This window comes from Lycorma delicatula, chromosome 9, assembly GCF_047948215.1.
Source record: "Lycorma delicatula isolate Av1 chromosome 9, ASM4794821v1, whole genome shotgun sequence".
Taxonomy (NCBI): Eukaryota; Metazoa; Arthropoda; class Insecta; order Hemiptera; family Fulgoridae; genus Lycorma; species Lycorma delicatula.
Genome location: NC_134463.1, coordinates 80,338,822 through 80,364,655, shown reverse-complemented (window position 1 = coordinate 80,364,655; position 25,834 = coordinate 80,338,822). Strand labels below are relative to the sequence as shown.

Here is a 25,834-nt window from a genome sequence, read left to right as displayed (position 1 = left end):
TAAATACTGCAATGAACATTTTGAATTACACCTGAAATAAATAATAATTAGGAACAGTTGAACTACCTGTTATTTCAAATTAATTGAATAAAATCTTTAGTATTTCTTATAACAGCTTTTTAGTCAATAATAATTTAAATATTAACATTCCTTTGTAAATAAAGCCATGATTTTCTCAACAATTTTCTTGATAATGATGTAATTTTTGAACATGCAGTAAGAGAAACTAAAATGGAGAGAAAGGTTAAAATCTCTCTTTAAAATGATAATGAAACAATAGATTTGACAGTTATAAACTTGTTATTAAGAATTTAATAATTTTCGGGAAAATTATGAGAATTGGTAGGACTTTTTAGCGATCTGGGCCAAAACTTAATATGAAAAAACAAAATTGTTTTAAAACTTAAAACAAAAAATATAATGGGTTTTTTGTCATCTTTTTTAGGTAAACAGACATACTTATCAGATACGCAAATATTGCTTCTAGTAGAGCTAAAACTATGATTTTTTTTTTTACTCATACTATTGCAGTGAAACTTCTAAGTGATTTGATGATCTGCTAACTTTTTAATTGTTTTAAAATTTACTGTTTTGCCTGAACTTTTTTTTAGTTTTTCATTTGTACTTTCATCTTAGTTAATTAAAGCTTATGATTTTAACTAATTTGAATATTGTATTTTTTTATTTTTGTATGTGTTTTTGCTATTTTGCTTTTTGTATTTTTCTGAACGACGCTTCTAGGTAGATTTCGTAAGAGAGCTACCTATTGTAATTGGTACCATAATTTGATTTTGGAAAATTACAACATATCTTCGCATTTCACATCCCTAATCCCCAAAATCACCATCAGTTCAAAAGTTTATATATGCATTTATATATATATATATTTCACTTTCTTGTGGACATAACTGCTATAATTTTGTACCAGTCACTTTCTAATTGATATAAAATATAACGACCCAAAATCTCAGTTGAGTTCATTAATGGGCAAAAACCGACCATGGGAGTGGAAGTGGAAGAGGGGCTTTTTCAAAAAAAACAAAATATCGCTATAACTTTCTTATTAAGTAAAATATTGAATTTTTTAAAGTTCCTACTATTCTTTGGATAGGGCTTAAAACTTATCTAAGTAAAGTTTTTTGATATCACCAACCAATGGCCCAGGATGTGGAAAAAATAGTTTCTTAGGAAAAAAAAAAAAATCATACCTCCCTTAAAGGGACAGTATCGAATCGGTTTAAAGTGGTTGTTAGTCCTCTAAAAATTTTGTCTGAAACAATTTTTGATATGACCAACCCTTACAGCAAGAGTTGACCAAAACATTGCTGTAATTGTAAGAAGATGGGGCTTGTCGCGTATGCTAAACATGTGAAACTTTTTCACATGCAACCATTGTATTGAGTAAATTTGAAGTTTTTGTTAATTTTAAGGTGGAAATTTTTTTTATCCCCTACTTAGCACTAGTGAAATCTACCTCAGTCTTCCAGCTTGTCAAAAGGGATATTTTAAACCTTAATTGGTTTACTTTTCCACTTATGGAATGTCCTTTACAGCCCATTCAAGTTGTTTATGTTTGTTGTATGCCATAATTGCAAGAAAAAAAATTCTATGTACTTAGATTTTATTGTTTTTGGAGCTCTTCTGAAAAACTGTATAATTATTTTGTACTTATATGTTGTTCAACTTGTTAATTGTACTCATAGCGCTTGCCCCTTTTTTAAAGATGTGTGTTTTTTATTAATGTTTTCATACAGTTACCAACATCATATGGTAAGTAAATGTTTATCTATAATTTTAGATGCTGATTTCAAAATTAAGCACTACAATTGAAGACCTTTAAGCCATTTGGCAAAGTGGTAGTAGTAATCTCTCTTTCATTCAGAAGATGTAAAGTTTAAATCTCAGGTTTGGAATCTTAGATACACTACAAAATTTCCATTTTATATTGTTATACAATATAATTTCTTTTTAAATCCAGTTTATGTAAGTTAGATGATTTGGAAAATAATTACTTAATATTATAAAATTAAATAGTTTGACATAACACTTGATATGTTGTATTACTATGTTCTTTGATTCCACTGTTAAAATTATAATTTACAAATTAAGAGACAACAAATTCCCTACCAGACATGTTTTAGGTGAATGTATGTTTTTGAGTATAATACACTTTTTATCAGATTTACATATTTTGAACAATTTTTTGAATTTCTCTGAAATTCGACCTTGAAAGGGATGAAGAAAAGTAAAAACATTTCTCACAATGATTGCAAATTTTTTTCCCAATTCCATCTATACTAAACAAAATATTCACTCAATTTAGGCTTGTAAATACTCTTCAGATTAATACCTAAAAAACTTAATGGGTTTTTTGAATTTTAATATTTTAAAGGGTAGAAATAAAAAATAAATAGTTTTTTTTACATTTTACCATTTTATGCTACATACCAACCATATAGGGGAAAACACCACCCACCTTGTAGCGGCTATTGATCAATCTTTATAAGATTTGGCAACATTGTGATATTAATTTATGTTTATAATTCTGATTATATATTTCACAAGCAATGCTGCAACAGGAAATCAAAAAGCAGATCCTGTACAACCAAACTTGCTCTGAAAAAATTACAATACCCCAAAAGTTTTTATAAATTGGACAGTCTTTAATTTTTATTTATCATTATTATTCTCACAAGCATTGGATGAACGTGAGAAATCCATGCTAGACATTCTCTTAGGGTGAGCAAAATGACACATGACTGGCCAAATATCCCCTGATATACACAATAACCAATATAGTGTGGGTGAAGGCACAACAGGGATGCTAATATATATATATATATATTTTTTATTTATATTTTACTTATAAAATAAACTTCTTTTTTTTAGATGTATGTTTACAGCATTTGTTTACTTTTAGGTTATAAAGATAAGAATATTTCTGATCAGAAAGAGTTAAAACACTTATTTAAGAGATGAAATTCAGTGTAGGACTGTTTTTTTTTTGTTTATAAGTCAGATTTTTTTTTTATGTTCAGAAAGTCAGATATTAGCCAGTGATTTATCAACCTTCATTTCTAAACTTTACTAATAATTTTTTTAAATATTTTATGAGTATTTTTAGATATTAATGTTTTTAACTTGAAGAAAATGATTTTTCTTCTGTATAACATGCTTATCAAGTACATTTTTTTAGTTGTAGATAATTATAAATGTGTTCATTTTGTATTAATGTTTCAGGTACATGAATTGGAGAAAGCGAAACGTTTATTAGAATCACAATTAGCCGAACAGAAAGCCCAAAATGAAGAATTAGAAGATGAATTACAAATTACAGAAGATGCTAAATTACGATTAGAAGTCAATATGCAAGCTCTTAGAACACAATTCGAAAGAGATCTTCAAACTAAAGAAGAACAATGTGAAGAAAAGAGACGTGGCCTTGTTAAGCAATTGCGTGATATTGAAGCAGAACTTGATGAAGAACGTAAACAAAGAGCTGTTGCAATAGCATCAAGAAAGAAATTAGAAGGTGATTTTAAAGATCTCGAACAGCAACTGGAAATTCATAATAAGGTTAAGGATGATGCATTGAAACAACTGAAAAAATTACAGGTAAATAATAATGTAAAAGTTATTCTTTATATATTTTTTTTTTAATGGTTTCAAGATATATTGTCAAGAGGAGTGAAAGATCTTTTAATGCATGCTAATTATATAACTCTTATCCCAGAAATTGGACCTCCTAAAACAATTCTAATTCTAATTTCAGCACAGTAATTCTATACTGTGCTGAAATAGTGCTTAAGAATAAGAATTTGTATTTTGATGTGAATCCTTTTTGTATGATGAAACCAATTTAAAATTAAATAAAAAGATTTAATTTTTTCAGAAGATTTCTAAAAAATAGTTTAAAGCATTCAATACAGAAGCATTGAAAGCATTCAAACTTAAAGAGTCTCCATGAAGCTAAAGGTTTGAAAATTTTTATTTCAAACAGAAATTAGGTATTAAAAAGTTTTTACCCATTGCATGAAATTACTACACTTAACTCAGTTTCAAAACTAAGTTATGTGATTGTAGCTAGCCTTAGTTCACAAACTGCATCCTCATTTATAACCATAAACTACATCTTTGTTTTTTATCAGTTTTTTACAAGACCATTGATATTGGAATTTTTTATTATTTTTTTTTTTTTATTACAAACTTTTTGAAGAAAAGTACAGTATTACTTTTGGTCACATGGTGGAAGTGAGGGGTGAAAATGAATTTTCTTTATTTTTTGAAGTATGAGGAATACGAAAATACCATTCACTTAAATATATATATATATATATATTTATTTATTTATTTGTACGCCTATATATAAAATTTTGTAGCTCAAAAATGTCCAAAACTACCAGATCAATTTCATTGAAATTTAGATACTAGAGCATTTAGATGCTCTAGTAGTGTATCTAAAGGTACATGGGAAAATTTTAAGAAGATGGTTGAGTTATTCCTGAGTTAGGTGCAGTTTAAGATCAACAAAATTTGAGCAAGGCAAATTAGAAGTGCATTTTATTATAATGCTGCAAGTTGGAATGTTGATGTTTCTTTATTTGCAGTATCTATTGTTTAGCATATTCTTGGCATTACCTTCTTTGAGATATGTATCTTTTATCTAAGGGTTGTGTTGATTATGTAAAGGTATATTTTTCATGCACACATAAGTAGCGAGTCACAATGGTGAGTTAGTGAATAACAAAATAATGAAAAGTCAGTCTTGTACAGTACACAAGATTTTTTTTATTCTCTACTTTCCCTATCTGTCTATTAGTTTAAACTAACAAATAGTTCTTAAAATTGCATGAGACAAAAATTATTAAAATATGTGTTTTAAATAAACAGTACAAATAAAATTCAAGAAACAACTAATTTACTTAACAGCGGTCAGTAAAAGATCTTTCAAATTGTTTTTCTCAAAAATGTCTTACTTGTTTTATCAGTTCTAAAAAAATATTTTTTTTAGGCTCAGCTGAAAGATACAACACGTGATGCAGAAGAAGTAAGATTATCAAGAGATGAATTGGCTGTTGCTGCTAAAGATTCAGAACGTAGGTTGAAACAGTTGGAAGCTGAATTGGTACAATTACAGGAAGATCTTGCTAGTAGTGAAAGGGCTAGACGTGCTGCAGAAAGTGAAAGAGATGAATTACATGAAGAGATCAGCAATAATGCTAGCAAAGGGTAAGTTTAATTTTATTATATATATGTTATGTATCTTGTATTTATCCTACATACTTTCTTATTAAACATTAGTATACATCAGCATGAAATGTGTAATTGACCAGTGGTTCTTAAAAAATTCTTGTCTTCATGCAACGCAAATTTTAAAAATTTGAAATTAACCTGTACAGCAGATTTTTGTTTGTATTCTATCCTTCCATAAAAGTCAGAGCCATTAAATATACATGAAACTTCCCATAATGGACACTTCCTAATAACCAACTCCTCAACAGTGGGCACTTTTAGATTCCCTGATAGTTTTATAGTGGTGGTATTAATGGATAAAATACTACTCAATAACAGACAATAAATTTACCTATAAAACTATTCAGTCAGTTCTGAAAAATGGACAGTAGGAATAAAGATTGTAATTTCCTTTTTTTATGTACTCAACTAATTTATTTATCTGAGAATTGCATTTTTTCCTACCTGGAGAGTGATGTTATGATTTCAATCAATTCATTAAACAGTGTGATTTGTCATCAGCTACTGAGTAAGTTATACTATACATTGAACATTTGTTAGTATAGTACTGTATTTTTTCTTTTAGTACATTTTCTATATATGTTTACGTTCAATTTTTTATATTTTATAAAAATCGTTGAAACATCGTTGCTGCAAATTAAAATCTCAAAATCGCATTAAAAACAAAGTAGCACTAATAAATGTTTATAAAAAAGAAAAACTCAGTGTCCATGATTATGGCAAAACATTTTAATGTCAGGAAAACTCAGATAAGTGTTATCTTAAAAAGCAAAGTCATGGACTGAAAATACAATCAGTTAAGCAAACATGCATTTTCTAAAACACCAGGCCTAGCAGTTAACAATTTCATTTATGAGTGGTTTTGCAAGGCTCATGTTAATAACATTGTAGTCTCTGGAACTTTGATATGTGAGAAAGCCCTAGAAATTTCTAAAGAACAGTTACAATTTAAAGCATCAGGGGCTTGGTTAGATAAATTTTTAATTAGACGTAACATTTCATATAAAAATGTTTGTGGTGATGCTTGTGCTGTAGATAAGAATTTAGTGTCTAATTGGAAGAAAAATATGCCTGAGTTATAGTGAAATAAACACTTTTAATTGTGATGAAACTGGTCATTTTACTGAGCTTTGCCCAGTGAAACAAATGTGTTTAAAAGAGGAAAAATGTACAAGGGAGAAGATATCAAAAGAAAGACTGACTGACTGTTATGTTGGCTGTGAATATGTCAGGTGAATTTTAAAAACCACTAAAAATTGGCAAAGCCATGATGTTTTAACAACGTCAACATAAATTCATTAGTAATTTAATTATATTCAAATAAAAAATCTTGGATGACTAGGGACATAATGATGTACTGATAAGTTTTGATCATAAAGTGGGAAGGCAAAACAGGAAAGTCATAATTTTCTTGGACAATGCAAAGTCCCACCCTAACATTAGCTTAGAAGATATTACAGTCAGTATTTGTTGTCAACAATGAAAGTTATGAATGCTGATGAGCTTTGTGAAAGCATTAGTGTGTTATGTTTAGTTTTATGAATTCATATGGCTATAAAGCAAGTTAACTACTCCAACTGTGAGAAATTGTTTTGTAAAAGCTCTTTTGTAAATTCTTTTGTAAAGCTTTAATTGTATTAAACCTCCACAAACTAACTTCAATTCCGACTTTGAAAATCTTACTGAACCATTTGGAAACTACAAAGAATACCCAAACACTGACAACACGCTTAATACAGAGAACGTATCAACCGACATCTGTGAACTTGTGGGTTTATTAGACTTGACTACTTCTAAAATGAAAGATGATGACAATGCTAATGACATTAAACCCAGATTTACCGTTACAAGAAAGTAAACAAGAGCAGAGATTAAAAAAATTAAAGCTATATTTCTTACAAGAAGAATTATCAGAATGGTGTTATTTTAATATCAGAAGTGCAGTCACTTATTGAAAAGAATATGTACCAGGACTAAGTTTAAAATATCTAAAGTATCTGTCTATTTCAGTTTTAATTAGTAGCTCATCTTACTTTTAATTTTAATTTACATGAAATAAATACACAATATTGTTGTTCTATTCAAAATGTTTTTTTCTTTCCTTTTTTTTTTACAATAGTCGAACATAATACTGTATTCACATTTTTCTGAATAACGGATGCCTCTAAATAACAAACAGATTGCCGTGTCTGATATTGGGAAGTATTACAGTATATTCAAATTCAGTATTTATTTGGCTAGTTAGTCTTATTCTAATTTGTAGAGTTAATATGAAAGACGTACCATGTGCAATTGATATTGTTAAACTTCAAAATAAGTGTTTGAAAATTGAAAAAATAATGCTGCTTATTGCAGTGAATACTCAATAACGAATACAACAGTGTGGTAGCTGTTAATAATTAAATTGCATGTATAGCAGTCACAAGAAAACTTTTTATCTGTTAATTATTCTTCTTTTTAATTTCTTACAAATTACATATAAATGATTCGAACCAGTCTTAATCTGGATTGCTTATTACTGATAATTGATTTTGCTATAACAATTTTTTTTTCATGCAAATCTAAAAAGCCGTCTGAGAACAGGTTTAGCTAAGGAAAAGCATTGCCCATCCTTAGAATCGTGTGGCTTATAAAATTTTAAACTGTAATCTGTCAGCCCTGATTCCCACTGAGAATTACATATTATATTATTTAGTCTGTTGCTTTATGTGATTGTATTAAAAATACAGGATTTTTTTTTTTTGTAATTTACCATCAATTTATATTTACAGTCATTTTATAATTGTTCCATCCAATTTTTCATTTTGTCAATGGAGAAATTGTTTTATTTTAATCCTTAAAACAGATAGACAGATCCTTAATTTCAGTATCTGATGTGATATAAAAAACGTTGATTTTATATTTATAGAAACAGGCCTAAACAGAGGAAGTACATAAATTGAATGTCAGGTTACTAAATATTTCAATTTCCAATGTTTATTATTACATTGTTACATCCAATTTGGCCTTGTATAATTTTGATGCAGAAATATTTTCTCCTTTAAGGATGGATCCTTTGATGGACTTCACAACGTTAAAAGTATGTAAAAATTTATTGAAATAACTTACAGATTTTTTTGAGATCTCATTTCATAGAAAAACACATCAAGTTTGTCACCCAACATTCGCTTTGGTTCAATATGGCTTCCATTTGTAATTCAACGTGCATCCTACCAGAAGTCAATTTTATTCCAGACTAGCTAGCAATTTGAGTGTTACCTTTGCATCTGCACTGTTAATTCAAAGTTTTAGCTCAGCAAGCAAAGCTAGTACATAAACCCGATCTTTAATGAAACCCCACAAGAAAAATTCTAGCGGGGTTAAATCTGGGGAGCAAGGTGGCCAATGCAATTGGACCATCATGAATAATCCAGCTACCTGGAAATCAAGTATCTAGAAAATTTAGGACTTCTAGGCAATAGTGAGGTAATGACCAGTCTTGCTTGATAGTAATAGCATCTATCTTAGTTATCATTGCCTAACTGAGGAATTAGAAAATTTTAAAACATTTCCAGATAGATGATACCATTTATGGTAGCCTCCTGGAAGAAGAAAGGGCCATACCGTATCTGTTTTTAGGTCACAAAAAACATTGACCTTAGGGCTATCCACAAATGTGCTGTAAAGTTTCATAAGGATTTTTGCTACCCCATATTCAGCAGTTATGGGTGTTCACCTTGTCACTGACGTGAAGTGTTGACATTAAAAATTACATTGTCTAAAAACTGATCGTCTGGAATTCTGTCCATCACTTTTACCCAAAACTACAACCGAGCAACTTTGTTGTCATCTGTAATGTCATACAAACCATAAATAAGCCATACAAATGGGTCATTTATTATGACCCATAATAAATATGGGTCAGCACCCATATTTATTTAGTTTGTAGTTTGTATAATTTATTTAGTTTGCTTCAAGTACAATCACTTATGTAATATGCTCTAGTCATTTGTGGAATGCCAGTCTCATGTGATATATCCCAAGTTGATTTCTTCAGACTACATGCAAAGCTTTCTCTGATTTCTTGTACAACAACTTCAGGGTGTGTGGATATCTGGTGGTTGTATGTGTTTAACAACAGAACAACCTGTCTCAACAAAGGTTTGGTGCCAAGAGTAAATTGTATGCCTACTAGCAGGCTCCCTATTGTACTCTACAAATACTACATTAAACTGCATTTGCTGACTGCAAATCATGAAACCAAAATGCACAACAACCATATGTTCAGCACCAGTATCCATTTTTAACTACACTGATGATAGAAATGATGGCTAAATTCAGTACTAATGAACTATACAAGTCAAAACTTGATGTGTTTTGCTACGAAATGCGACCTCAACCGAATCTAAGTTACCTCAATAAATTTTGAAATGTGTATCTGCTTTTTACATGGTCAACTGTTTTTACATGGTGAACCAGTTGAACCATGCACACAGGTTAGATTTTTATGAATATAGTTTAACCAACGACTAATGTGTGCAACACATTTAAAGAAGCTGAAGGTAAAATGTTTAAAAATGCTAGACATGCTTTATCTATTACTCGTTGGGGAGCTAATCAAGTATGCATATTGCGCTTCTACTGTGCTCTGGTCTGTTCCCGCTTAACTGTGGCTGTGTGGCTTATTTGTTTGCTCATTGCATTTCATCATTCATTCAGTTCATGATGAACTGCATTGAGCAAAATCTACTGTCTTGCTACAGGTGCAATATTTCATTTCAAATAGATGAAACCAAATGATCTGCTTTTACATAGCTCGTATTAAAGCGCCACAAAATCATCCAGCCTTTGATGCAGTGTTTTCTAACCCACATTTGAATTGGTACCATGAATAGCCGAGATCTACTGCTTCACTAGGCATCAGAGCTCAGTCCCTTTTCTTAGCTCTAAATATACAGTTACCTCTATTTCTTACTGTTCCTCCTTGTTATTACCTCCCTTGGCAGCCTTCTCTTGCTACTTTAACCTTTGTTGGTATCATAAGAACACAAATCTATATTATATTAAAAGAAAAATTTTATAATATTAATAGCGTGGATCCTGATGCTATAGTTTATATGGACAGCTCTAAAAATGTTAATTCTGTTCAGTCATGCTTTGTGGTTGGCAACAGAACATGTATGTTCTGTGGCCAACATTGTTCTGTACAACGTTTGGCCTTCCCAGTATCATCATTGTTATCATTGTGAAGCTCTATGCTATTAATAAGGCCTTAAATATATTTAATCCAACATTTTGACTTGTCTGTTCAGATTCCATGAATGCCTTGCAAGCGATTAGTGACATTTTGACATGTGCTTTAGATACCTTGTTGTTTGTGAGATACAGTTTGTTATTTCTGAAATGATTCAGCATAACACAAGTGTGAACTTCAGCTGGATTCCCAGCCATATTGGAATTTCAGGGAATGATTGCACTGATAGTGTGGCAAAAGAGGCTTGTTTGTTGCAGCCTCTTTTCACTAATAGTGTTTTTTCTGATGATGTTGTCATTTTTCTGAAGAGTGTGATCTGTGATGAGTGGCAAAGTAAATAGAATGGTACCGTCAAAAATAAAGTTTGTCCTGTTGAGAGGACTTAACCATCAAGAGGAGGTTATTATTAGCAATTTGTATAGGACACAGCAATGCACCTGTTTGTATTCATTGCGAGTGCCAACTCAACGTCCTTGTGGATGGATTGTTTCTGTTGTGCCATATTGCATTGGAAGTTTAAACTAGAGCCTAACTTCCAAAATATGTTAGAAAATGATGATATGACATTATCAAATGTTTTACAATTTCTAAGGGCCATCTGTTTATATTCAAATATTTGATTTTTATTACAGTATGCAAAAGCTGTTAATATTTTGCTTTTAGAATTTGGAATAGGCGTTTTACATTAGCCTAATTTATAATTCAATTTTTATTTGCATACAATTATCATTTTGAGTCTGGATGCTGACGACACTTCATTGTATGTCCAGGAAAAAATCAACAAATTTTTATATAATTTTAAAATTGGGAAGTCCTTTTTGAATCACTTGATATGATGAACTAGTGATGTTTCCACCTAGGTTACACATCACTAGTTCATGAAAGTTTCATGAACTAAATTACAAAAAAAAAACTAATTAAATTGTTATTCAGAAGTTATATATATGACTGACTGCCTTGTAATCCTTAATGTAATGGGATCTTCATCTTTGCTCACAATCATACTCATCGCACTTGTATTGGAAATTTTGACACGTATTTATAAAACTCTAAAAATTATGACTATAAATATTTTTCAGACCTCCATCATTTTGATTTTGCATACAACATTCTAATGCACTGACCTTTTCTTTTCACTTAGTTTTGAATAGAACTCATTAGAATTTATTACTTACTGTTGGCATATAGCAAACTGAAAATATGTTTATAACTATGCTGCATAGATTATTAATGTATCTCCAAACTCATGTCTATCTTCCTCTTATTATGATGACATGCACTTACTAAATAATTTTTATTCATAGAAATGAATTTTATAGCAACAAATGCAAAGCCTGATCATAATTTGATCCCAGAATCTTCTAAATGAAAGGTAGAAATATTACTTCCAAATCACATTATAGTGGCATATAAATAAATCTTATTCAGTTCACTTTATTTTGAACTTACTAAGAAAGGAAAATAATATACTTTCTCCAAAATTGATAATACTCCAAAACTGTTTTAAATTTTTTGTGATTAGTCACATCGAATGTATGTCATTTTTTATTCCTATCTACTGATTGTTAGTCATTTAAAACATAAACTTTTTGTCATTCTGGGAGCAAGAATTAATTTTTTCTGTTTAGAATTTTTTCTCACAAGATAATATATGAAGGTAATGTTCATTTAGCCACTAATAATTGCAAACAACATTCAGAGTGAAACTGCATCCAACATTTTTTCTTTAACTTCATGCTGTTCTTTATTTTCAAGGTGTTGCTGTTTGAGATGTTTGATCAGGTTGTAAGGATTCCATTGACAATTCTCCACAGGGCCCTAATTGTTTACTGTTTTAATGGTTAATAATATAGTGTATAATTTATTTTTGTATTTATATTTTACTCTTGATTGTATTTAGTACACTTCTTATCGATGAAAAACGGCGTCTTGAAGCAAGAATTTCTACATTAGAAGAAGAACTTGAAGAGGAGCAGAGCAACTCAGAAATATTAATGGATCGTGCTCGTAAAGCACAGTTGACGATAGAACAGTTAACTACAGATCTGGCTAGTGAACGATCAACGACACAAAAATTAGAGAGTAGCCGAATGATTTTGGAACGGCAAAATAAAGAACTTAAAGCCAAATTAACTGAACTGGAAACAAATCAACGCACTAAGACAAAAGCAACAATTGCTACACTTGAATCAAAAATTAACAATGTGGAGGAACAACTTGAAGCAGAGACTAAGGTAATTAAACTGAATTTAATTTAAAATAACTGTTTTTGTTTAAAATAATGTTTGCAAATTCTCATATGTTAATTATATTTATTGAATGTTAATGGTTCAAAGCAAATTTTTACGTTGGCTAAATTAAGTTTAACTTCAGTTTAAACCATTGACTTTAGCTTAGGTTAGATCCTGCCAGAAATGTTAACTGAGCTGACAGATTAGTTTTAGCGGTTGATTTTCTTTGTTTGCACCCACATTTTGGTGTGACAAGAAATCTAACAGATTTCTCAGAAACTCTGTTTTCTGTTCCTTGACTGCAGTAAAATGTAATGATCTTAAGTGATCTATCAGGTAGACAGATTCCTTAATCTCCCTTTTATTTTAAATAAACACAGTATCCAGTTAAACGATGTACTGTGTTACTTTGACCTATGTTGTTAAATCAAATCCAGTAGTGCAGAAGATGTGTATGTGTATATATATATATAATTTTTTTAATTCGATTCTTTTAAATACCATACTACTCTACCAATAGAAATTAATTTATATTTAATAGATCAACCCAAGTACAGATTTAGCCGGTTTAAAATCACCGGCTGCATTTGCACAAAGCAAAATTGTTACTCTGTCTTATGCTACCTTGAACCCCGGTGTTGATCATTCATTTTTTGAGATGAAGGTCCTATGGGCATTCGTTACCAAAACAGATCTGTCTCATCCACGTTAAAAATCTGCTCTGGCTTGTATTTATTATCCTCTATGATTTTTTAAAATTTTTCTGGGTAATTTTCTATGGCTATTTTATCTGGTGATGCAGCTTTCCCTACAGTTTTTATGTTGTGTAAAGATTGCCTGACTTTAAATTTATTAAACCAGCTTTCTGAAGCTTGGAATGGGGTAACATCATTTTGGCTCGACCTTAATTAAAATGATCGTACAGTCTCTTTAGCTTTTTCACAAATAGTAGCTCCACTTATTGGAACCCATTTTTAATTTTGATTTTTGATCCAAATACTTAGTGCAGTTTCCATCCTTCGCTGATCCCTAACTATTTTAACACTGTGATGTGAAGTGGCTGCTGAGAAAATAATTTGTTGTTCAGATTTCTTAACATACCGAATGGTCAATTCATTTAATGTAAACCTTCAAGCAACAGAAACTACCGATTCACCTTCTTTAAGTCTATTCAGGAATTAAATTTTTCTTACACAACGGCATAACTTTTTTTTTACCCGTTTTCTTTCATTGCTACCAATTGAAGACATTTTTACAGTAACTTGATCCCTTTACACTATAAAAAATAATTTAAATTAAAAAATAAATTTTGTTAAAGTTTATAAACAAATACCACACAAAAATACAAAGTAGGCCTACTATTCTGTATGTACAGCAAAATAGATTTACGATCACACTCTGTCAACAATACTGTATTGAATAAAAACCCTTCCTACTTTTATACAATTCCCACACAGTAATAACCATTACTCTTACGAATTACTTTACAGTACATACTGAACTGCTGTAATCTGAAACTGTACATGTGCAATGTTGACAATTTGTTTATTTATATATGTGACTCATATCCTGTCAGTCATTGAAAGCAAATACAATGGAGAAATTTCTCTACTTCATCTTTAAAAATAAATATTGTACTGTGCAATAAAGAACGTACATTATCGCAGTGTAATTTCGTACTGAATTAAATTATTATTTTAATGTGCGATAATATTTTATTTTTAATGTCACTACATAATGTAATGTATAGCGAATATGGAAAATTGTAGCCACAAATATAGAAAAGACAGCAAAATATTGCACTGCCTTAATGAAATCACAAATACGTGAAGTGTGAATAAGGAAATTTCACTGTATTAATTAAAATGGGAAAATTTTTGTTTTCTTTTAAGAAATTGGAAAGGTTCTGTATACTATCTTTCTATAGCCTTCCTACAAAACAATAGTTCATCATTTTTATAAATTCACAAATTAAAAAATAATATTGAAAATCAAGATACATGAGAAAAAACATATACTTGTAAACATAATGATTGTTAAATTTGATAAGGCAAATTATAATGAAAAATAAACAAAAGCCATTACATGTTCTATAAAAATACAAAAAGAAATCTTAAATTACTTATTACTATACAGAATTACCATTTTATCATTGCTCTACATGAACCCTAAAATTTTACAAATTTATGTAACGTAACATAAAAATATAAAATGCAAAGCAGTGAGCTGGTTAAACTGCTTTTACTACAGTACAATATTCTTTGTTCTAAACCACAACATATAACATGACATATTTCATTACTTTATTGATATCTTACAAATAACATCAAACACATGCCAGGTGCCACATAATCTTAAATTGCAGAATGCTACCAAGGAAGTTCACTAGTCACAACATTGGTGTTAATCATTTTTATGAAAATGGTTATCCTATAAATCTTAATCATTAATTTTTCTACTGCTTGATACTTTTTCTATTCACTTTTTTATCCTTTTATAATCACAAGAATGTTATTAAAATTGTATAAGTAATATACTTATAAGTAATATATATGTATTAGCAATGTGACTGTGTGCGTGTGTGTGTGTTAAATTAAATTTAAACCACCAAAACTCAATCCAGTAAATAGATCAAGTTAAACACTATATTAATTCAAAGAATCTATTTTCGTAAGATCTGACATCTTCAGTTTGTATTTAATTCTATAATTACATTAAGATAAATGAAAAATTGAATTCTTAACAATATGAACTTATGAAATGTAAAATATAAAAACTTATTAAACTGCTGTGAATTGTTTAATTGTTGCAGTTAAACTGCTTAATGAAGCAGCATAAAATCACATGTTGCATCAGTTTTCATTGTGCATTATTGTAATTTTTTATTGTCTATAGATTATTCAGTCTAGAACTGCTTTTGTCTTTTCTGATTAATGGTTGCTGCTAAAATGCATAGCTGTCATGGAACTAATTATCTTTGCTTATATGCTAATCGTTAATACAAGATTTAAAAACGAATATTTTTTTATCATGTTACTTACTTTATAGACTGTTTATTGTTTTATTATAATTTTAGGAGCGTTTAGGACATCAAAAGGCTAATAGAAAGTTGGATAAGAAGATAAAGGAATTGACAATGCAACTTGATGATGAGAGACGCCATGCTGATCAGTACAAGGAAGCATTAGAAAAGGTAATTATTATTTGATGTTGCTTATCTAGGATCGGTAAAGAATCGCTATAGAGGAGGGTGGTTAATATTTGTTATTTGATAGAATGGTTATAGCTAGGTATAATGTGGTAAAACATGATGTAACACCCCTATTGCTTCAATCTTGTGCATATTCACAAAGAAACATACTTCGTGACACAAAATTCTTAATAGAGGAAAAAACATTTCCAGTCATAAAACTATTTGGGGTAGTATTTCTCTCAGTAGGTTTTTTCAAGTCTTTCTTACTTAGCTAGCCTGTATTTCATTGACTGGTGACATTGATTCATTGCTTTAGTTCAAAGTAGTTTCATTTATATTAGCTTATAGAACTATAGAGTGAAGAATAAACAAGCGTTGCATTTGTGTGAATTCATCATGATTTTTGCTGAACATCTTGTACATCAGTGCCGATTCACAAAACAGCCACATCTAATATATAACGTTATTGATTCTGGGTTTGTCAATGTTGGTCTCTTGATTTCTGAATCAAAATCTACATGAGACTATCATAACGAGATGAACAGGCACATCTATTGAGAAATGGTTTAGCGATGTGTTACTTCTTCTAAAGATAATTCAGTTATTGTTTTAGACTACGCCCCTCATCATTCATGTAAAAAGGAAAAATTCCAGCCATGTCTTAGAACAATAATGATATTAAAATGTGGCTTAGTTCAAAAGAAGTGATCTTTGAAAATTTGGCCTAGTTCAAAATAAGTGATTTTTGAAGAGTATGAACTTAAGGCCCAATTATTGCAAAGGGTTTCACGTAATAAAAGTAATTTTAATGTGTATAAAATTGGATGCGTTAGCAAGATCCAGTAGTAAAACAGTGTTTCGATTACCTCTCCCTATCATTTTGAATTCAACCCAATTGAGTTAATTTGGGCACAAATCATAAGTAACATAGCATCAGAAAAATACTACTTTTAAAAATATCTGATGTCAAAATTGTATGCTTAAAAGCCATCAATAAAACGGGCCAGCAGGAATGAAAAATTATATAAGACATGTAACTGATACTATTGAACCAAGTTATTGGGAATTTGATAACATGAGGGTGAATCAAATATAAACAGTGATTTTTTTTTAATAAATTTATCTATTATACACAATTCATACCTTCATCATTTTTCCCCCTTATATGGGGACTCACCCCTTATAGGACCCTGCCCGATCTACACACTTTTGCCAATGTTTTGGAAGCTTGAATAATCCTTGTTCATAAAAGGTTCAAGGACGAGTCATCAACCAATTGCACATGCACTCCTTGACATCTTCATTTTTTTCAAACCATTCATCACCAAGCAATTCTTTCAAGGGTGCAAGCGAAAAATAGTCACAGGAGAACAAATCTTAACTGTAGAGAGTGTGAAACATTTCCTAGTGCATTTTTTCCAATTTGTCTTTTGTCAAAATTGTAGTGTGCGGCCTGGTGTTGTCATGGAGAAGGATAACATCACTAATAGGCATACCTCGTCTTTGTTTTGGTGGGTGGCTTTTGTTGACTGTGGCAGCTGGCAATAATAAGCCGCATTCACTGTTCGTTGATTGTGGAGAAAATGAATGAGTAAAACTCCCCTTGAAAAGAATTGTTGCAAGAACTTTTTCGGGTGACAGAAGGGTTTTGGCTTTCACTGGGCAGCCCTCATCCTTCCTTTGCCACTCCTTACTCACCATTTTTGACCCCAGAGTGTAATGATGGACCGATGTCTCATCACATATGACAATGCGCCTCAAAAAATTGTCCCCTTCTTGCCGAAATCAATTCAGAAGTCTCTCGCAGATCTCCAACCTGACCTGATTTTGATTTTCAGTCAACAACCACAGAACCTATCGAACATTAATTTTTCTAAAGCCCAGATGATCAGTAGTAATGGATTGAGCACTTCCACAGCTGATACCCACTTCGGATGGATGCGATTTCATCAACAATGAACTGGCGCAACTTTGATAAGCTCTCAAACAGCAGAGATGTTGTAGCTGTGAGACTTGATCTTGGGCATTGATCATGACTTTCACTTTGTACACTTTCTTGTCCACCCTTAAATTGTCTGGCCCTTGTATACACTTGGTTCTGGGACAGTGTAGCGTCCCTAAACTGTACCTTTAAACAAGTTAAAATTTCCACAGGTTTAACACCTTCATTAGTTAAAAACTTTGATTATACGTTTGTGCAACAGACAACGGAACCTCTTGTTCACTCGTGGCTATACTGACAACAGAACAGAGCAGAGAAGTTAACCAAGCTGGTTCCTCCTCTCTAACACATCAAACATTAACCCCCGTGCTCCAGCTCAGAACTGCTTGCTGCGTAGAGTAGCAAAATTACATTTTAAATTTGATTCACCCTTGTATAATAGAAAAAAAAATTGTGCCTCTCGTTGAATCTCCTAATGCTGACAGTACTACGGATTTCTCGCAATCAAATGACGAAAACTGAATTGAATTTATTATTTGTTTATTATCATAGAAATTTAATCTAAAATATTAGTGAACTTTCACTGTCAGAGGACAGTTTCATAACTCTTAAAAAACTCAAGGCAACTACATAACAATAAACAATTTTAATGAATAAAATACTCATGGGTTATTGGATTTTCCGTACAGAATAAGAAATATTGATTGATCATTCAGCATGTCTTAATTTATTAAAATTTAAAATATATGTATAATTTTTGTAAAATATAATAATGTGTGGTTACTGTATATTAATGTCATGTAGTTTCTTTTATATGCATTAGGATTTACAGGAGATGCTTGTGAATAGGCCGCCTGAACACTCAGACATGCAGTCTGTTTACTTGAACCTATAAGTTAACTGAATTAGGTATAGTTAAGTTATTATAGCATAATGGCCATTATATTACACCCATCCATAATTTTATTTACATGAGGTTAAAACAAAACCTCAAGTAAAAATTACTTAAGTCATCACAAGGTTTCCCTTACTGTTCTAAAAGTATCATAACCCTCTAACCAACTATTCTGTCTATATAGCTATTTGTGTCTTAAATTATTGAATGACCCTCATGTATTTAATTTTGTGTGATTACCTACTGAACCACTAATTGTTCATTTATTAACAGTGGCTGAACATAATTTAGTTGCCTTAAAAAATTTAACTGCACTAGTTATAATGTTTTAACTGTACTAGTCACAATATTTTAAATGTAAATAGAATTAAAATAACTAATTATTAGAGTTAAATCTGCCTTTAATTATTAGTATTTTATCCTGTGTCCTTCTGCTTGTCCTGAGAATATTACATGGGGAAAAACTGCAGAAGTTAAATTGAGAAGTTTAACTTATTCTAGCAGCACAAACAAAAATGTAATTAGTTTCATGTTGTTATTTTATCTGTAAAGTTTAATTATTTTTATTGTGCATGCTAAAGTTTTTTCTTTTGTTTATTATTTTTAAGGTTAATGGAAGAGTTAAGGTATTAAAGAGACAATTAGATGAAGCTGAAGAAGAAATATCTAGAGAAAAAGCACAGAAACGCAAGGCTCAACGTGAATTAGAAGATATGTTAGAATCGCATGAATCCTTAACACGTGAGGTTAACAATCTTAAAAATAAGTTAAGGTAAATATTTTATTATTATTACTGTTACTATATTTTTTTTAAATAGTTTTATATTATAACTTTTTAAATAGTTTTGATTTATTATTAATTTACTTACTGCAGATAATAGCCAATATACATTTACCATAGGTATAAAATAACCATAAGAGATATTGAGATGAATATGTTTATTTCCCTTTAAAAAGGCAATTTATTTGTTTCCCTTAGTAAAGTAATAAATAATAAATTTTTAAAAAAATATTGTAGAAAAATATATTTTATTAAATAATTTTATAAGAAATGTCACTCTTTAAATTATCTAAACTTGAATACCACAAAAAATGATCAGTTACATTTAAATTTGTACAACATAATAAAATACATTTCTGAACTAATTTATTAACAGACTAACAAAATTGATGTATAATGTTAAGCAAATTATACCGTTATTAAATTCATTATATGAAGGAGAATGAGTGATATGTATGTTGGTCCTAGCCTTTCATGGTGAAGAAGACAAACATTTTTAGTTCAGGAATTTACCAAATCCTCGTATATTTTATTACTTAAACTTTGTTTTATTTTCTGTAATTGTAAATATATTTCATTATTGCTGAAGTCCGTAATTTAGTCCCACATGCATAAAATTTAAAAATGTCACACTCTTGTGACATATTTTATAATGTACATATCATTTTATTGTGACAATTTTATAATATAAAAAAAAAAAATACCTCTGTAGCTTTAATGAATACTTTATAAAGCACGTTACATTCAGTCCTGAAATACATTATTATACTTCAAATTTAACAGTTGACCTTCATCAGAATTCCAAACAGTTGTTTTTTTGTTTTTTTTAATTTAATATAAAGTTTTTTTTTAATTTTAATTATTTCAGACGTGGAGTTGGTATTGGAATAAGCTCACCTCGGATAGGCAGTAATAAGAGAGGTTCTCTACCAGCTGATGAAACACCAAGTGCCAATAATACTGATGATAGTGTAGATGGAGATGAAGGACAGACTACTTAGTCAATTTATACATGGTCTGTTTTTATATTATAGTATTATTTTTACATTTCCCTTTTTTTAATCACTCTGGATTTTTATCAGGAAAATGCAGTAACATATATTTCTGCTTTAAAAAAAATGGAAATTTATATGCACGATTGCAATGCGATTTGAAAAATGTATTCTGTTAAATTTCTAAAAATATTCTTGGAAGTTGGAAATACAATTAGCCACATTGTTCCCATTCTTTAATGATATAATATTTCATTGTTTTTGTGATTTGTGATCACAAAAAAAATTTGTGATCAATAAAAATAAAAAAAAATGATTTGCAACAGCAAATCATTTTTTTTTTTTTTTATTGTGGTGAATTTTTTATATTGGTTTGGAATGTTCAGTGTTATTTCATATTAATTTACTGTCATTAATGTGCTGTGTGGTCATAAGAAATTTGAGTTTGAGTATGCAAGTGCTCACTGTATTTTTGATTTTTTTTTTTAATACTAAAGAAATTTTGTTTTATTTATATTTTTTTCAGTTAATATAGTACTTTTATAAACCGTTAAAAATTCACTGAAAGTATTGAACATAATTAGTACTATGCTTACAGTTATTTTCAGTAATAATTTTTTATATTGAATCATGGATTTTTCTTTTTTTGTAATTTTATGTTTAAAATCATTTTATTTTAGTTAAAATAAATATATCTGTTAGTATCACTTAATGCCTTAAGATTATTATTCTGATTAATTCTGATCGGGAATTAGTACAATAATTAAAAATATATTTCTTATAAACTGTTATATCTATTGTTAGAGAGTAAATGATGTATACATCAAAATAGAGGCTTAAATACTACATATTCAAAATGTGTTAAAACGTTGTAAGAAAGAATAGAATAATTTATTTAAATCCCAGCATATTGACTATAGAAATTTGAAAAATGTTTGGGAAGTTATTTTGCACTGTTACAAAGCCTTAATAAGAAAATAAATTATATGTAACATGTTTGACTGATTTGTCTTCTGTTACAGTAAATTGTTAATTTTTTTTTTTTTTCGTTGATAGTAGTGCATGTATATTTGATATCCCTAAAGTAAAATATTGTAACAGATTATTGAAAAAAATTTATTTTCCTTTTTTCAGGTCAAACATACAATTAAAAACATACAATTTGTTACAAAAGAAGAAAATATTCAGAAACAACTTGTGAAACTGGATTGATAATTGCAGTAATGAAATTTAAATTATTTATTATTAAAAGTGATATAATTTTGACAACCATTGCTACATTGTAATAATACCTTATATATATATGTATTTCAGTTAAAATACTTACCAATCAATTATAAATTATCAATCGTATACAATGATATAAATAAATATAATAAACATAGAAAGGAATAAACAGAAAAGCATTTGTATATAATATTATCATTGATTATTTTTTATTATTAGTTATAAATTATTATTAAAATACGTATTGTAAATTTTTATTATTGATGCCGTCATTTCCTTTATTTTTTCATGATTTTATTTTTTGTTAGCGTAGCAAGCTAGCTAGCTATATCTCGCATAGCTTATTTTATATATTTAATTAATTATTAAACAAATAATTATTATTGCATTTTAATAATATTACTGAAGGTTACTTAATTTTTTTATATTATATATACATATGTTTTATTTATATTTAATTATTATAATAATTGTTGTTATATGGTAATTAAAGTAATGAAACAACATTCCCTTTTTATTATTATTGTTATTAAAAATATTTATAAAGTTTTCAAATGATTGATTTTTTTCAAATAATTTTTATTAAAAAGATTATTGTTAATGTTTACTTATTATATGTTATCATTATTATACTAACCCTAATTATTATTTATTATACTATTCTTATTAATCATATCAGCGTTATTAAAAATAACTTCAACTTTTGTTTTTGTTTTCATTAGCTTTATATCTTTAACCAAGAAATGCCTTTCTAAGAAAATATATATCTTAAATAAATCATAAAATTATTGATATTCATTTTTATTATAATTATTACTACATATTCAAATATTTATTACATTTTATATCATTTTTTTTTATAGTTACCCTCATTCAATTAATTATATTATATGTTGTTTGATATATTTATTAATTGAAACAAAAAATAAATAAATAATAGTAATAAATAGCTGTTCACACTATATGTCTGATTATTTCTTTGTTTTAACCCTCAAGCTGGTTTCTAGAAAGGTTCAATTGCTAGAGCCTTTGTAATTAAATTTGTGATTAATATGATTCACTTACTATTTGAAAAATAATATATTTGAGAAGTTATGTAAGTCTTCATTTTTAAATGAATGTATTATTGTAGGATATACTTATAAGTATACTTATATTATAATTATTCATTGGATTTGAAATCATTTTATAATTATGAAACAAATAAGAAATCATTTTTACCACCAATATAATTTTATATTCAGAGCTGTATTAATTTTAATGTTATGCTTATATTATTTTTGTTTTCAGTGAGAACTTTATATTATTAACTAAATTATAGTCAAATATCATTTAAAATCAGTGAAATATACATGAATCACAGATAAAAAAAGCTTGCAGACCACAGATTACAATATATATCTTTTGAGAGGATACAAATAAGTAATATCCAAGTAAATACTGAATTAAGAAATCAGTGTTTTGTTGAGATCTGGTCAAGTATGAACATTCAAACAGGTATTCTAGAATTGATTTTATCAGTTTAAAATCCTAATGAAATGTTTTTTTTTTAATTGTGTCATCTTGCTTAATTTTGTTCTGTATCTTGTAGTAATAAAATGTTTAAATAAACTCTGTATGCAATCATTAAATAAAAATTTACAGAATTAAATCAAAGTTTACTAGGGTTACAAACATCTTGTTCCACACTTGCTGCTAAAAAAAAGGATATTTCTGATAACAGATTGCTTGTACCAGCTCAAGGGTTAATCATATATAATTTCATGAAATAAAGTTTCATTATTATTGTAGTATGCTATTTAGAAAGCTTTCGTATTGTCGCTTTAATATAAGATTATAGATTTTTTGCATGAAGAATACTTAAAACGTTAATTTTTTATGTGTCATATTTATGTTAGTTATATCAGTTCATATTCCATTATATGTAAAACTTTTCGTCCAAAATTGTTTCAGTTTACTTTTTATGTTTTGATTTTTTTTGTAGTTACTTAATTATTATTAAATGGATGCTTAATAAATTATAATCTAATGATCAGTTTAATAAATTAAATCACTGTAGAGTATATCGGCAGTGTATAAAAATATTTAAAAACATTATTATAATTATTACATATTTTTAAGATCGTGTGCCAATAAAATACAACATTATATGTGTATGTATGTCTGTATGTATGTGTGTTTTGAGTGAAAATTATCTAATTCTTAGTACATATGTTCGAATGTACATGTAAAAAGTATGTACGTAAATGAGTTTTTGTTTTTAATATTGGTTTACAGTAATAATAAAAATAAAATTATGTTGTATATATAAAAAATATTTGCAAGCATATATAAAATTTTTAAATAAATTTTCTGTATTATTAATAATTTAATTGCTATCATGTAACGTTAATACATTTTTTTTAAATTTACATTTTTACATACGATAATTTAAACAGAACAGGTAATGGTAAATCTTTTTAGCAAAATAAATTTATTAATTAAAAATATTTAAATATTAAAAAAATATATATTATAAATTATTATAATATGAACTTTGTATTGGGTTATATTATTATAATAAAATTCTTGAATAATTTATTTTTTATTACGGTTTTTTGTTAGTATTTTTTCCCAAATCTGTTATCAAACATCAGCAATCATGTGGGTAATTACAACTTTGCATAAAGCGGAGCAGAAGAGCAAATTAACCTATAAAACCACACCTTTGGTTTTTTCAACCATGAAATACCTTCCCTATAATTCTACTTAGAAGTATGCGTCATAGAACTGTTACTTTAAAAAAAAAATCTCATCACATATGCAAAGTAGTATAGTTTCTTCTTAACAATCTTAACTACCACTATGCTAATATGAATACATCTTTATTGCAAACCTTATCTCCAACTAATCTTAACCGATCAACAGCTAAATTTTTTCTATGCTGCTGTAAGGTATAGATCTTGGACTTTACCAAAGTATCGTGAACAGAACTGAGACAAAGTCCAAGATCTATACCGTACATCAGCATAGAAAAAAATTTAGCTCTTAATCATTTTCTTTGTGTACATAAACTGACTATGGAACATTTTTGTTGTTCTGAAGTTTAAGATTTTCCTTTGAAGTCATCATCATCCTTCAGTTTCCTTTAATCTAAGTTTTTGAACTGGACCTTCTACAAAATTTCTTCACCTACCTCAAACCTCGAACCATCTCTCTTCCATTACATTCACCTCATCCCCTCTCTTGCGCACTTCTTCTATCACCATATTTATCAATTTCATTCTTAGTGTGCCCCTTGATCTTCTACCTGTTTCCTCTGCATGCAGCATCCTGTTCAGTAATCTTTCCTTGTCCATATTTTCAGTATGCCTAAAGGTATAATATTGCAAACATAGCTCCTTGTTCCAGACCAGACTTATTACACTCTGATAAAATCCACTTGCCTTATGTACCCATGACTTATTTCTTCAACCATTCTCTTATACTCTGAAAAACTGATCCCAGATCAGTAAACTGTTTTACTCTTTTTAATTTTCTAGCATTCATAATTATGCTTATTCAGTTTCCATTTTTCTGTCTTGCACAAACACTTTACTCTTCTCAACATTAAACAGCATTCCACATTTCTGGAATTCTTCACTCCACACATCTGTATTGCACAATCTACATCTCTTTCAGACTCCCCTCATATAACCAGGCCCTCTGCAAATAACAAGGTGCTCGTTCCTTCTATTTCCCTTTTAACTTTTTTGAAGATTCCATCCATAGTTATTATAAAAAAAAAAGTGGAGATAACACACTTCCTTGTCTCAAACCAATCTGACCTCCCCAGCCTTATCCTGACACAACTGTGGCTAAAATAATTATTTCTTTATCTCTCATATCCCATTAAGCATAAGATTTAGGGTTAATGATATGATTATAAAACAAAAAGCTTTTTTTAGTTACTTTTAAAATTCAAGACTGTAAGGAACAAAATACTTCTCTCCAATGGTGAGTTCTGTTAAATTATTCTAAATAAAATGGTTTCAATATTGATATTGCATCTATATAATTTGCCTTTCCAAAGAAAATTTAATCTCAAAGTTATGCTAAACCCAATCAC

At 29.0% G+C, this 25,834-nt stretch overlaps 1 protein-coding gene across 3 annotated transcripts in view; it reads left to right on the top strand.

Moving 5' to 3' along the window:
* The window catches only part of zip (myosin heavy chain 10), a 253,994-nt gene extending 229,667 nt beyond the window's left edge, over positions 1-24,327 (top strand). For all 3 annotated transcript variants that reach the window (XM_075374571.1, XM_075374570.1, XM_075374569.1), the window contains 7 exons: positions 3,241-3,615; positions 5,012-5,229; positions 12,387-12,720; positions 15,794-15,910; positions 19,356-19,519; positions 20,397-20,543; positions 21,655-24,327. In XM_075374571.1, coding sequence (XP_075230686.1) covers positions 3,241-3,615; positions 5,012-5,229; positions 12,387-12,720; positions 15,794-15,910; positions 19,356-19,519; positions 20,397-20,529 — 1,341 coding nt within the window. In that variant the 3' untranslated portion in view covers positions 20,530-20,543; positions 21,655-24,327. The remainder of the gene's footprint in view (positions 1-3,240; positions 3,616-5,011; positions 5,230-12,386; positions 12,721-15,793; positions 15,911-19,355; positions 19,520-20,396; positions 20,544-21,654) is intronic.
* The last annotated feature ends 1,507 nt before the right edge of the window (positions 24,328-25,834 follow it).